Source organism: Onychostoma macrolepis, chromosome 01 (genome assembly GCF_012432095.1).
Source record: "Onychostoma macrolepis isolate SWU-2019 chromosome 01, ASM1243209v1, whole genome shotgun sequence".
NCBI classification, from domain to species: Eukaryota; Metazoa; Chordata; class Actinopteri; order Cypriniformes; family Cyprinidae; genus Onychostoma; species Onychostoma macrolepis.
In genome coordinates, this window is record NC_081155.1 from 13,577,725 (window position 1) to 13,593,588 (window position 15,864).

Consider the following 15,864-nt stretch of genomic DNA (forward strand, 5'->3'; position numbering starts at 1 on the left):
TTGGTTTTTGTACTTTTCTCTTCTAGTGCTTTTCATCTACTGTAAGATAACTTTACAGTAGCGTAATGAAAGTAAACTTTATTGGTGAATTTTACTGTATCTGCACAACTCTATTTATGCTGCATACTGTAACAGACATTGACTTGCAAGATGTTTCCTGTTTCCCAAAAGGAGGTGTAAGAGTGTTTTGAACTGATCTCACTAGTGTTATCTAGTCAGGAAAATAGTCTGTGTATTTGACAGCTTTGTGTGTCATCTGAAGCCAAAGATTAGATTCTGACCAAAGAGAATATGTTTTTGACTAAAATGTTTGACTTTGACCTGGAAGTTTGACGTTTGCACAAGTCGGTGTGTAGTTTTGAGATTGTGTTTATAGTTGTGAGAAAATGGTGAATTGTTTCATGAATTGTGTGTTAGCAATCAAGAAAAACTGTAATAAAGTTCTCGAAACGTTAGCACAAAAACTGGTAAATGTAAATAGCATTCATGGAATGAGTTTTTTTATTTTTTTATTTACATTTTTTGAATGTTACTGCTGTACTTGATTCAGAATGTTCAGAAGTAACATTTGTATAGGCTAATGCTTGCAATGTGATAAAATGGAATGTTCCATGAAAAAAAAGTTTTAAAAACATTTTAAAAAATGCACATTTTGAACGTTAAGAGAACATTAAAAAAAAAAAAAACATTTTCATAACTTAATGGAAATGTTAGCCAAACTTTATTAGAACATATTTTTGTTAGCTGATGTTCCTCCACTTTAAGTTGCAATCAGTTACAATTGAGTTTTCCAGTAATACAGTCATGCCAGTGGATCGGAACTGTGTGGAATGATCTCGCTTTTAATGTTGGAGTATCAAATCCTCCAAACGCTCCACCCTGTCATTAATGTCTTTAAACAGATAAGACCCAGATGCTGCACATTCCGGGCATCATAAAAGATAGTCACAGACTATAATACAACTGAAATGCTCTTCTTCTTCCATTTCAGGTATGTAGACTGTCATTACATTTTATTGATGTTTTTGGAATGTTGTGCAGTGGAGCAAAATGCAGCAACACCTTGTTCCACAGGAATGAGACTCTGAGAAACAGAGCTGTTATTGTAAACAGTCAGCCAGCTGTGTTCTGGAATAGAACACTCTGGGCCTTTTGGATCAAATCGATGGTTTTGGTTTTGACTAAAAACTAAGTAATAGTTCACACAACTACCTGAAACACATTACAGTCCTTTGCATACAATGTAGCTATACTGCAATATGCTGTAAGCAGTACAGTAGTATTTCCATCCAAACTCTCTCCCAAAACATTGGACACACATTTGCTCATCATTTTTAAAGTGCATACTCTCACAAGTGTGATCTCTAACATGCTGGTGAATGAAACTGTAACATGAGTAAATAGCTCCCTCTGCTGGTGCTACATAGGTGTGACAAATTTCTGTCAAATTAAAATCCGCCTATTTGATTAATTTTCTGTTGGAAAAAAATAATATCACGCCGCATACTTATTAATATTGTTATTAATTTGTTTAACTTTATCGCGCCTCTTCGAATAATACTATTCAATTCAATTTCGTTCAAGTTTATTTGTATAGCGCTTTTCCCGATACAAATCGTTGCAATGCAGCTTTATAGGAAATTTAAGTTTCTATTTGAAAGTTTCTACATTATATTTAGTAGTAACTTATCAGTGGTGACTGTCAAGTTGATGTCCATAGAAATGTACAGTAAAATTCATGCAGTTATGACATGTAATCAAACAGACGGTGAACACTGATAACTGCAATGAATAATAAACAGGTATTATCAAGCAAAATATATCCAATCAACATAAACTGAAAAACAATATTCATAATAATATACTATAAATCATTTAGACAGTATTTACATTTGTGAAAATAAGACAAGCCCACTATTATCATACTAAAAAAAAAAACGTATTGTAGCCTAGCTTTTTACAAATAGTGCGATAAAGAACATTTAAATACAATAATTAGCATTTTAATGTTTGGACTGAATTCAAATATTTAAGTTAATTGGGAAATGTATTATTTTTTTTAGTCAGGACAATTATCGGCTACCTACGTCGCCATCGTCAGGACCCAAAATGGTGGCTGCGTGAGTAGAAGCAAAAAGCTGAAGGTGAGTGAGTTCTAATAGACCCATTTAACATTATATCACCAAAAGGATATTTCATTTGTCAGCCCGCCTATTTAAGTCTAAACCTGTCAAAATTGTAAACGACATATTACTGCTGCGTCTAAAGTGTATGAGAGTATTAAATAACATGTAGAAGAGAGACCGGGGCAAGTTGTCACACTCCAGTGAATGTCCCAGGTGGAAAAAGTGCATTTTCATAATGTACTTAAAGTGCTCTTTTCTCGCGCACTAATTTTGTACATAATATACTAAAAAATGATTTTTTTAGTATTTAAGACTAAGTGTATTGGACTGTTATTTTGGGACACTGAATATTAACTAAAATGTGCTTTTAAGATACTATCTCTGTATTAAAAAAAATTATTTAGTTACCTCCTGTAGCACACTTGAATCATCTTTCATACACTTAAGTGTACCTCAAGTGGTGACTAAATACAATACATACAAGCGCATTTTAGTTTTATATTCATGTTGTTCCAAAATAGCACAGTTGAGTACACTTAGATGATCTTAAGTCTATCTTAAAAAGTACTAAAGAATAATTTTTAGTATATTAAGTACAAAACTAGTGCGCGAAAAAAGAGCACTTTAAGTATATTATGAAAGTGCACTTTTTTGACATTCACTGGAGTGTGACAACTTGCCCCGGTCTCTCTTCTACATGTTATTTAATACTCTCGCACTTCAAGTATATTATGGAAGTGTACTTTTTTTTTCACCTGGGTTGACAACTGCCAAGAACCGTCTCTTTCCCTTGTTCCACTAGACTCATGTTTTTCATGTGTTTTAGTTTCTGTAGACATGAGTAGGCTCCGGAGCTTTTGGAATAACTATAAAGTACTGATTGTTATGGGTTCTGGCCTCGGGTTGGTTCACTGGGGTTGGTACTTGATCAAATCCAATCCACTGCTGAAGAAGAGCAGGGAGGAATATCTCCCCGAGCCAGGCATCGTGTCGTACGTCGCTCCATCTCCACCGCCTCTGCCTCCTCTGCCCAAGAAGAGAGCGACCAAAGACGAGGAGTAACTGCAGATGCTGCTCAGCAAGGTGAGAAGAGTTTAATGTTAACTGTTAAAGGGATAGTTCACCCAAAATAATTAAACCGTGGCATCATTTACTAACCCTGAGAGACGTGGTCACTACAGCCGTGAGCTCTGAAAGCTTGTGATGCTAGAAGATTCCTCAAAGTGTTGGTTTTCAATGTGAGAAAGAAAGTCACACGGGTTGGAACTGAATTGAGTGAATAAATGATGATAGAAATCATTTTAACTGGCACTTGGATAAGTGTGTCTGTCCTTGAGCTCTGTTATCAGTCACTCAGGTCACAATGTGTAGTTGCTTACACAAGAATATGAATGAACATGCTGCTCTGTCCTCTGTTGAAAGTGTGTGCATTTAATCTTATCTGTTAAGATTACATGATTATTTCTTGATAACGTCAAAGTGTAGAAAGTGCGATGCTATTGTTGTTGTTTTTTATGATGATGGCAGTTCTCTATTTTGACAGGAAAAATTGCCATAACATCCAAATTTGAATTTATTTTTATATTTGTTAATTTTTCATTAATTTATAGTTGTTTTATTATTTTATTCATTAAGTTTTTATTCATTTTGATTTGAGTTTTAGTTATTTTAGTACAAGTTGAGCTAACCGCAATTGCAACTAGCCAATATATAATGAGTTATTTTTATAGTTATCTATATATTTATATATGTAAATGTTAAATATAGTTTATATTATAAATAGTGCTGTCAAACGATTAATCGCATCCAAAATAAAAGTTTTTGTTTACATAATATATGTGTGTGTTCTGTGTTTGTTTATTATGTATATATAAATACACACTCATACAGTATATATTATGAAAATATTTACGTCTATATTTATATTCATATAATTTATATTATAAATAAATATTTAATATATATAAAATAACATTTTTCTGAAATATACATGAATGTGTGTGTATTTATATATACATAATAAATATACACAGTACACACACACTGTGTCAACAAAAACTTTTATTTTGGTTGTGATTAATCGTTTACAGCACTAATTGTAAACAATATAATAATTTAAATTATATAAGTAATATATTACCAATATTATGCATTTATTATATAAATTTATTAATTTTCATTATTTTAATTTCTTTTAAGTTTTAATCTTAATCTTTAATCTTTCACTTAGCAAATGATTTAGAAACAGAATTGTTTTATGTTTTGTTATGAAAAACATTTGTTACCTAAAAACCCACTATTTTTGCAAACCATAACGTTTGCTTATATAGTGGGTTTTAGTTTTATCAAGCTATAATAATAAAACTAGTTTAACACATCCTTGTTTGCACAGTTGTTCAACTCCTGAGGCTTGTTTGGGATGTATTTTCTTCATCAGTCTATGAAATGTTTCTCGACAGCCCTCTATAAGTATCAGTCACCAAAGAGTGACAAAGTGCTCAGAAGTCATTCACTTTCAATAAAAGAATGGTGACTGTTGGTAAAGTTGAGCAGAGTTCAACTTCATGCAAATAACTGAAGATCACAACACTTTAATCAGCTGCTGATGTGTCAGTTGATTAGCCCTTTCTTTCCTAACTTTCTCCCTTGCCTTTTGCAGGTCGTCCTCTTCTGAAGACATGAAGATGAGGAACCAGAGCTGGCTGAGGAAGAACTGGTTTTGGGTTGCTGGTGGTGCATTTGCTAGTATTCATTTTGGCACATGGCTCCTGCAGACGGCGATGAAGAGTTCGGTGCAGACTGAACGGCAGCTCAAAAGCAAGTCAGCTCCAGAGGAGTAACAGCAAATAATATGCATTTGAGGGATTGTGGTGGTTGCGTTAAGTTAATTTAAGTGTTTTGTTGTCTGTCTAGTGACAAATTAAAAATACACACTCTGCTTCTTGATACACACATATGACAAAATATCTTGTATGGAAATCATCTGAAACTAAGTTTTTTTCATTCTGAAATTGAATCTATTGCTGAGAAATTCTGAGTGGATGAAGCATTCACTGAAGGCAGGACATTGAGAAACGATTCAGTTCAGTGGACTTTGAACAGCAGCATTGTGCGGTTTGTGTTTCATGTTTCTTAAGCAGCAGTAACACTTGACTGGTTATAATCATTTGTGACTGAAGTCTTTTGTGACAAATCTGTGCAAATGGGAATATAGGATGTATATAAATGACCATTCTCCAGTATGTACAGATGTAAACAGGTTTTTAATGATGTATTTAAAAATAATAAATACAGAATGTCATGAAATGTTACTTGTACGAGATGTGGGTGTGAGTAGAACATGCAGTAACAACATCAGCTCTTGCGGTTTCTTAATTAACGCCGTGTTTAATCTTGTTTTCATGAGCTGGAAATTTCAGATTTTGTTATAGCAGGAAAGGGATCACAGCCTTTCTTGATTTGGGGTAATCTTTAAATTTCTCCAAGTAATACCTGTGAAGAAAACAAGGCATTTACTTTCAGGTTTACATAAGATAAAACATAAACCCTTTATTATAATCCATAAGGTAACTTTGTGTGCCAGATGCTGGATTCTTGACCAGGTTTATTATAGTTAACTAAAACTACAACCATAAAAATGTTACTTGAAATAAAATAAAACATTAAAAAACCCTATTATTTCATTTGAGCTAGTCGCTAAGACGGTATTTCTCTTTTTTTTTTTTGAGTTTAACTTGAAATATAAAATAACTAAAAATAACTAATAAACTAATAAATAGACATATGAAAGAAAAACTAATAAAAGTGACAAACACACAAAATTACCAAAAGTATAACTGAAATTAAAGTAAAATCAGAACATAAAAATAAAATCTAATTCAAAATATATAACTATAATAATATATCAATAATGCTAAAATAACACTGTTCTGGGCTGATTTTAAAAGTCATTCACCATTAAAAGCTAATGCTGTATTGAACGTTTTATCAGTATTTTCTGGTTTTAAATCAATTCTGTTTATGATTAAATAATGTCATCTTAAGCAGGTATCTTTGGAAGGCAGCATTGGAACAGCCTTCAGTGTGCCGATGTAGGGCCCTCTCTAGATTTGGGAGCAATGTTTGTGTTAGTTAATTCTAAAAAAGAATGGCGCTATATAGCACTAAAAGTGGTTCTTGGCTCGTAATCATAGGGGAACCACTTTTGGTGCTATATAGCACCATATCTTTAAAGGTGCTATACAGCACCTTTGTCAAATGGTGCTATGTAGAACCATAAGAGGTGCCATATTGCATTGTATTTCTTCAACAAAAATGGTGCTAAACAGCTCCAACAGTGGTTCTTTGGCTTGTAAAGAACCTTTAAAGGGGCTTAACAGGTTCTTTGTACGGCAGTGGTGCTATATAGCACCTTAATCACCCCAAAGAACCGCTGAAGAACCATACAGGAGCTTAACAGGTTCTGTATATGGTAGCGGTGCAATATAGCCCCTCAGTCATGCCAAAGAACCGGTGAAGAACTGCTGAAGAACCAAGATTTGATGCTATACAGCACCAAAAGTGGTTCCCCTATGATCACGAGCCAAATAACCACTTTTAGTGCTATATATATATATATATATATATATATATATATATATATATATATATATATAACCACTTTTAGTGCTATATTTTTGTTTTAGAGTGTTGGTACTGCACCTGTGATGGTGGTAGGCTCGAGGCCCAATGGAGCAGATGGTGAACAGAGCAAAGGAGAAAGCAGGAAGGGACCAGCTGGCCACAGCGTATCCACACCATTCAACAATCTCCCCAAAGAAGTTCGCACCAGAGACCAGATCAAACATTCCTCCTAAAGAGAACACAATGCGAATAAGGAGGTTCAGTCTCACACGGATTAGTCTTTTTAAGAATATGCCTGGGTAATATTTCAGCGTTAAAATCTTGTTGAATAGGCTAGACTAAGCAAATGACACTTCTCCTTTCATTCTGTCTGTTCGCAAATCTTTGCTTCATTTATTGAGTCAGTTCATGAACAACACATAAGTTCATTGAATATTTTTGAGACCCATAATGAATTTTTTTTTATTAATTAAAAGATGTTTTTAAAATGATTCATGTTTATATTCATTTAATATAATAATAAATAGATGTATATATTAGTAGATGTTATTAGTATAATTTAATAATTATAAAGTTAAATAAAAATACACAGTGTGTGTGTGTGTATATATATATATATATATATATATATATATATATATATATATATACAAATTTATGATTAAAATGTATTATGAATATGTAGCCATATAATTCTAACATTACAACATTCTAACTTTAAAAAGTATGTTATAATTTCATATTTTTCCCACGTAATTATTCCTAAATCCATTTGAAGAATTTGTGTATATTACCCATAAAGAAAATAATTAATTAAATAACAAAATCATATTTATCTTAATGTAATTTATTATCATTGTTACATTTATATTAGTTAAATTTACATTTATTAAAATCTAATAAATATGTGGTCATATATTTATAACATTATAAAATAATGTTGTAAGTTATAATTATATATTTTTTCTAACTTTTTCCTCACATAATTTTCCATAAATCCATTTGACCGTAGAATATAACAACATAACTGAGCTCATCATAATCAAACACTGACCTCTAGGGATTTTATAGCTGACCTCTCCTGGTTTCCTCAGGTTTCGTAAAATATAGTCGCTGTGGATGTTGATGGCCATTCCAGTGAAAAACATCAGCAAACCTAGGAGGAGTGTTTTGACAGCAGCATTCACTGACTACATTCAAACGAATCATGTAGTTCATCAGAAAGATCTAATGGTCTGTTAGCAGCATGTGCAGTACCAGTGATGAAGCGTGTGTCTCTGTGCCATTCGCTGTGGTACTGAGTGCAGTGGAGCATGTAGTGACCCTGCAGAAATCCGTTCATAGAGCAGAAGATCACCGCGCTCACCACAATGAGCAGAGGAGACGGCCTGCCTTTAGTCAGCAAGGAGTATACAAAAGTCCTGCAGGAGCAGCAAAGAGTGAGGAAACAGTCATGTCTGTAAAAAATTACTAGCATTTTAAAAGTAAAAAAACTGTACACTTCATTATACTGTTAAATTTACAGTTTTTGGAGGTGAAAAAGAACAAGTCAATTACAATGAAACTCATAAACTGACATTCCCAAAATTATCCGTGATAGTTCCTATTTGATGTTTTTCCTTAGTTTTTCTCCCTCGTTTTCTTAAATGAATGTTTATTGCATTATTTTAGTGCCGTGTAACATTTTTGTCTTTTGTCTCAATGTGGATATGAGAGCACATGGTTATCTCTGTATATTATTATTATTTTTAAAGAGGCTCCTTGTTTTCTGAATTGTATCAGATATGTTTTCTGCTTTATATTACTCTCTTGTTTAATGTGATTTTTCTCAGCTTAGCTTGTCTCCTTCCGCTTTTGACATGTAACTGCATGGGAAAGACAACAATTAGGTCAATTCATGTTTTCGCATTGTTTATTATTACTAACTGTTTTTGGTGGTTGTCAGTGTCTGTTAAAGGCAGGCCTAAAATATTGTATACTTCAGTAGGTTGGTAGGCTACATTATAGCAGGTTTTGAAATATACATTTTTGTTAGTTTATTTGTTGATGGTACATTTAAGCTCAGTGTGTAAAACCTGAAATGTTGTGGTACAGACCTGGAAACCACAACTGCTGTTTTCTCTGTATGTAGCAGGATGTTTATTTCAACTGGGACAAGAAAGGTAAAGTGTTAGCTGCTTTTTGAGTCAACAGTTGACTGTATTATCTCTTATGCTGCATCAGCAGAGACTTACAGGATATGTTTGCAGAAAATGTCACTCATGATTTGTAGAGATTTGATTTAACAAGCCAGCTGTAACATGGTGGTGGCATTTCCTGTATACAAGATTTTTCATCAGAAATGTGGCTAAAAATAGACCTCAAATCTAAGCAACCTGCAGACAGTCGAAGTTAAATTCTGGTAAGCAAGTCAGCTCACTCTCCGGCCGTCATGTAATGCCCCAGGCGGCTGCTTTCTAGAAAATTGGCATGCAAGCACATTCCTGAATTGGGCAAATTTAGATTGTGTCTAGATTACGTTAAATAACATATAAATCAAAATAACAAATAAAATGACAGCAATGGATTGATGCAGTTCAAGAAAGAGGTACGAGCCTTGACAATGTTGCTAGTTCCTACTAGAAAAAAAGCAACAAACAAAAATTAACCTAAATAAATCCAAATGCTTTATATTGAAAATAAGGCCAAAATATCGCGATCTGCGCCTGCCCCTGCCCCCTTCATTATCTCCATAAACTGGATCGCTCTGGATCGGACTCTCCAAACAAACATAAACAAAACCCGACGGCTCTGTCGACAGTGGTTTAGCTAAAACTGCTGAAACTGAGCAAAACGAGTCTTTGGACGCGGTAATGTTAGTCGTCAAAAATAGCAGATACCAAATGCACTAGAAGCCAGGACGTTGCTATGGTTACCAAGGTGTCAATCAACGCAAATTCGAGAATTTGGTTACCACTCCTGAAACTTTACAGTGTGTACATGGCCGTGTGTGAAGAAGCCTATGACTTAATATCCTTGCGGGTGTTGTTACAAAAGATTTGTCCTTCCTGTTCATTCTACTGGACTGAGTTGCAGCATAACTGAAAAAGAAGATACCCAGTTATCTAGAAAACTGTCTAAAACTCTACTTCATTATGCTACCTATAGCCTACTTTCATTAGCCTACCTTTAGACATTCAAAGTACAAAGTACATTTTTGCAGGTCATCATATGCCTTAAATCATACCTCTTTTTATTTAACCATTTTTCTAAGTTTGCAAGTCAAAGTGCACCACTCTGTCTAAGACTAAAACAGGATATTTTAAACATAGTCACTATTGAACACAGTTAACAATCAATACAAACAGCTATTTTCAAATGCTTAAAAAAAATCAGCTGCAGGTGGCAGTCTTGCAAAATATTTTTTTTTTCATTCAGTATATTACAGGATAATATATATTATGTTTTGCATATATGTGCTTTGATTTTGACCCATTATACTTTTAGTATACTTTTCCGTAGGCCTACATTTTACAACTCTAGTGATTCTACTTTATGCACCACTTACTTTCCTATTGCAAAACTCAAAGCCACCAGAACAAAACCGCGTTTAGTATGTTAATCTGATACAGCTGTACTTCTCTTCAACATTCTTAGAAAAGTTCCTTGCCAGTGTGCTTGATATGTTATTGGTGGCATTAATGCACTATAATGCACTAATTAAAGCACTATGTGTGAAACATGAACATCATTACCTCTGAAAGTAGTGCAAGCAAAAGGTCCAGAGCAGTAAATGTCTTCCTATCCCCGGCAAACTTTCTGTTGTCAAAAACAACAGCACAGGAACTAGGAATGATGGAAGCTCTTGAATAAACCATCCTGCCTTGGCTGGGACCATAATCCCAGAGGATTTTTTGTCCACGTAACGTCCGTATGGTGTGTGTGTGGTCATTTGCCGCAGGAGGTAAAGCACTCCACCGACTACAAATGTCCAACTACAATAGTGAATAGTGTTTTCCTGGCAAAGCATTGTTGCTCTCTTTATGCTTCTCAATGCACTGCAGTGTTCCCTTCTCACTGTGGTGAACTCTATTGAGAAAAAGAAACCACCCTCATGTGAAACCCTTTGGTTCCTCCCACCAGTTTTTATTGGCTCTGTATGTGCATGAAACATAAGGTCCATCCTACTAGGTAAGAGAAAATAAACATCTGAAGTCAATGAATGACTCCAGTCATAAAGAATCCCATCACAGCACTGAGACATTGGGACCCTGTGAGTTTTCCCTAAAATGCTCCAGAATTTTTCAAACAACTTCTGAAACAAAACAAAAAAACCTCCATATGCAGTCATATGCCTCCATATGTGTAGTCTGAATACTCAGCCTGAAGAGAGATTTGAAGAGTAATAAGCTATGTTGTTGCCATGCAGGGTGTTCTGTGTATTTAGATGGTTTATAGATAACAAACTATGCAGACTTCCTTACTGAGTTTATACAGTCGTGGCCAAAAATATTGGCACCCTTGGTAAATATGATCAAAGTAGGCTGTGAAAATTAATCTGCATTGTTAATCCTTTTGATCTTTTATTTAAAAAATTCACAAAAATCTAACCTTTCATTGGATAATAAGAATTTAAAATGGGGGGAAATATCATTATGAAATAAATATTTTTCTATAATACACGTTGGCCACAATTAACGGCACCCTTTTTTTCAATACTTTATGAAACCTCCATTTGCAAGTTTAACAGCTCTAAATTTTCTCCTATAATGCCTGATGAGGTTAGAGAACACCTGACGAGATCAGAGACCATTCCTTCATCCAGAATCACTCCAGACCCTTTAGATTCACAGCTCCATGTTGGTGCTTCTTCTCTTCAGTTCATCACTCATTTTCTACAGGGTTCAGGTCAGAGGACTGGAATGGCCAGCAGAAGCTTGGTTTTGTGCTCAGTGACCCATTTTTGTGTTGTTTTTCAGGTTTGTGTTTAGATTATTGTACGGTTGGAAGATCCAAACATGGCCCATTATAAGATTTCTAACAGAGTCAGTCACTTAATGATTTTTTATCTGTTGGTATTTGATAGAATCCATGATGCCATGTGTCTAAACAAGATTTCCAGGACCTCCAGCAGAAATATAGGCCCACAACATCAAAAATACAGCAGTATATTTCATTGTACACATGGGGTACTTTTTATCCCTGTGTTCACCAAACCCATCTTGAGTGTTTGCTACTAAAAAGCTCATTTTTTAGTTTCATCTGACCATAGAAGCCAGTCCCATTTGAAGTTCCAGTCGTGTCTGATAACTGAATATGCTGGAGTTTGTTTTTGGATGAGCGAGGAGAATTTTTCTTGAAACCCTCCCAAACAACATGTGGTGATGTAGGGGCTGTTTGACATTTTATTTTTAAGACTCAACTATTTTCTGCAATTCTCCAGCTGTGGTCCTTGGAGAGTCTTTAGCCACTCAAACTCTCCTTCTCACCGTGCATTAGGCCGATATAGACACACGTCGTCTTCCAGGCAGTTTTGTAACATTTTATGTTGATAGGAAATTCTTAATTATTGCCCTGATGGTGGAAATGGGAATTTTCACTGCTCTAGCTCTTTTCTTAAAGCCCCTTCACTAATTTGTGAAGCTCAATTATCTTTTGCGGCACATCAGAAATATATTCTTTGGTTTTTCTCATTGTGATGGATGATTAAGGGAATTTGGGCTTTGTTTTCCCTCCTATTTATATTTCGGTGAAACAGGAAGCCATGGCTGGATAATTTCATGATCATAATCACGCTGGAGTGCTCAAAATTGTGAATATGAATGGGAATATACTTCAGAGATATTTTACTCATAAGAATTTCTAGAGGTGTCAATAAATGTGTCCAACTTGTATTTGAGAAAAACATTTCATAATGATATTTCCCACATTTTAAATTCTTATCCAATGAAAGGTTAGATTTTTGTGAATTTTTTTTATAAAACATCAAAAGGATTAAAAATGCAGATTAATTTTCACAGCCTTCTTTGATCATATTTACCAAGGGTGCTGATATTTTTGGCCATGACTGTATATGAAGAGTTTATTTGCAAAAACCGATAAACGCCACTTTAAAAAACAAACAAACAAACAAAAAAAACCCCTAAACATATTTTGTCAATTTCAGGGCTTCGTGAGTTCACATTTTACTGCAGAAGCCGACAAGAGCCCTTGCTGTTTCTGAACAGAAGCTGATAAGTCCATTTTAGCAAATCAGCGTGTTGTATTCAGGTCAGGTGACAAGGCTACGTTCACTTTGAAAAGATGTGCTAGCTGAGTGGAGTTTCGTCAAAGCTGACTAAAAGTGATCGAGGTTGGATAATTTCAACGAACTTGATGAACCTGTGATATCTTCAGGGCGTAAAAGTAAAATAAAAGCCAAAACTTTTTCATACCTTGCAAAAGCAGCGCGTTGGTGAGAGAAAAGCTTGGTGTATTGCGTGTAATCACATCCATACAGTTTATGATCACAACAACAACGTTTGTCAGGCATAATTAATTAAGTAAACCAAAATTGATTACAAAAATAAATGATTCCTCACCCCATTATCTCTCTCTCTACCTCTTCTATAGGGAGGGAGATAACAGTTGTATCTGTGGTGTATGATTAATATGATATAAAAATTACAGAGTGAAAAGTAACCAGAAAAAAAAAACAAAAACAAAAAAAAACACATGCAAAAATACAAAAGAAAAGCAAAAATCACTTCTTTTTAAAGTGAATGATTGAAGATTACAATTGTAAGATTTGCAGAACCTCAGACACTTTTAACTTCTGAGACAGACAATACACACAGTGCATTAACATGTTTCCACATCCCAATGAGAGAAAATGTGGAAAAACACCCCTCTCACATATGCATCAGCTCCTTCCCCTCACCCTTCCTTCCCTTCACTCAGCTCACTCAGAATGGTCAATAGTAGAATATAATGTTCTACATGAAAGCAAGTGATATGCACAGTCATGTTTGGTATCGTTTGAATTGTCTCAGAGCGAGTGGTACAATGGTCTCAATCTTACAAAAGTAGACTAAAAGATAATACAGATCTTAAGAGTTAAGAGATATTTTGATTACTGTAGAGCAGGGTTCCTCAAATCTTTCCCTGGAGGACCAATCTGCTGCAGAGATTAGCTCCATCCCTGATCAAATTCACTTACCTGTGATTTTCTAATGATCTTGAAGACTCTGACTGGCATGCTCAGGTGTGTTTGATTAGGGTTAGAGCTAAACTCTGCAGGAGTGGGCCAGATTTGAGGATGCCTGCTGTAGAGCAGGGTTCCTCAAATCTTGTCCAGAAGGGCCAATGCGCTCCAGAGTTTAACTCCAACCCTGATCAATCTCACCTACCTACAGCCATATCACCCTGCAGCCCAAGACCGGTTGCCCATGGAAGCTAAGCAGGGCTGAGCCTGGTCAGTACCTGGATGGGAGACTTCCTGGGAAAACTAGGTTGCTGTTGGAAGAGGTGTTAGTGAGGCCAGCAGGGGGTGCTCACCCTGCAGTCTATGTGGGTCCTAACGCCCCAGTATAGTGACAGGGACACTATACTGTAAAAAAGCACCGTCTTTCGGATGAGACGTTAAACCGAGATCCTGACTCTCTGTGGTCATTAAAAATCCCATGACACTCATCGTAAAGAGTAGGGGTATAACCCCGGTGTTCTGGCCAAATTCCCTCCACTGGCCCTTGTCTATCATGGCTTCCCAATAATCCCCATCCACTTGATAGTGTCTATGACACTCTCTTCTCTCCACCTGTAGCTGGTGTGTGGTGAGCGCACCGGCGCCGTTGTCCTGTGGCTGCCGTCGCATCATCCAAGTGGATGCTGCACACTGGTGGTGGTTGAGGAGAGACCCCCCACATGATTGTAAAGCGCTTTGGGTGTATTGCAATACACATTAAAGCGCTATATAAATGCCTCATTCATTCATTCATACCTGTGATTTTCTAATGATCCTGAAGACTCTGATTAGCATGCTCAGGTGTGTTTGATTAGGGTTAGAGCTAAACTCTGCAGGAAAGTGGATCTCGTGGCATTAACCATTGGGCTAGGCGGGGCTGAAGCCCCGGGGCCCGAGCAAGGAGGGGGCCCGTGATTGGCTGTGGAGTAGATAGACTGGTCATTGGTTGCGCCGATCGCCAAAGCCCCACCACGCCTCCCACTTATTAGCGCTATTATTAGTGGAGCTTTTCCATAAATTTCATTGCAGTACCATTAGAGATTGAAACGTCACCTTTGCATTTGTTTTACCAATCAAATGCATTTATTTCATATATTGCTTTTGAACGGCCTATCTATCAGGTGACCGCTGCGTCCGCTCTCACCTCTCGTTCTGGCGTAATCTGGAAATGGTCATGCAAAGAACAATCTTCGAAAAGTAAAAATGTCAACTATTAAAAAAATAAATAAATAAATAAAATGTGAGAGAGGGGCTATTCTAAAAAAATAATAATAAAAATAACGAGAGAGGGAAAAACACGAGTTAGTCAGTAAAATTCCCAGCTATCAGGTTATTTTACTAAAGCTGATGATGGAGTGGAAGTTGTGGAACAGCAAGTGGACCGGACTCAGATTTTAGGTTAGTTTGATTATTAACTTGATGGATGTATATTGCTTGTTGTATTTGAACAACCTCTATAGGCCTATATTCGCTTTTGGGTTGAGAAATAATCAGGTAGAAATATATCAATCGTTTTCCGTGTCATGATGTTAGCTTATCATTTAAACTCATTTTAAACATTGTGGTTTAAAAACAAATTTAACTGTTTAGGGACATTAAGAAGCGGGGCAGAATTTATTTTGCCAAATGCACGCGTTATAGCCTAAAAACGCGCGGCGCGCACTGCAGTGTTTTTCGCGCTTTGAGCTTAAACGTTCAAATACATATAGTTATGTGTCAAAATGCTCGTCCTTGCGAGTATCCTTGTAAACAGTCATTTGTGTCTTACATGAACATTATAGTTAAAAATAAAGCATGCATGTGAAGTGTAGTAGGCTATGCGAGTTCCTGGCATTGTATGATGAGATTTTAAAGGGATAGATCACCCAAAAATTAAAATACTGTCATCATTTACTCAGCCTCGAGTTATTCTGA

The 15,864-nt window shown here is 35.7% G+C and overlaps 1 protein-coding gene across 1 annotated transcript; it reads right to left on the reverse strand.

Moving 5' to 3' along the window:
- Positions 1 to 5,370: 5,370 nt before the first annotated feature.
- Positions 5,371 to 10,829, reverse strand: srd5a2a (steroid-5-alpha-reductase, alpha polypeptide 2a). The gene is made up of 5 exons (XM_058756633.1): positions 10,484 to 10,829; positions 8,007 to 8,170; positions 7,804 to 7,905; positions 6,828 to 6,978; positions 5,371 to 5,618 (listed from the first exon to the last, which is right to left on the reverse strand). Exons 1-5 carry the CDS (start codon positions 10,756 to 10,758, stop codon positions 5,552 to 5,554), a joined length of 759 nt encoding a protein of 252 aa, XP_058612616.1. The 5' UTR covers positions 10,759 to 10,829; the 3' UTR covers positions 5,371 to 5,551.
- Between the last annotated feature and the right edge of the window lie 5,035 nt (positions 10,830 to 15,864).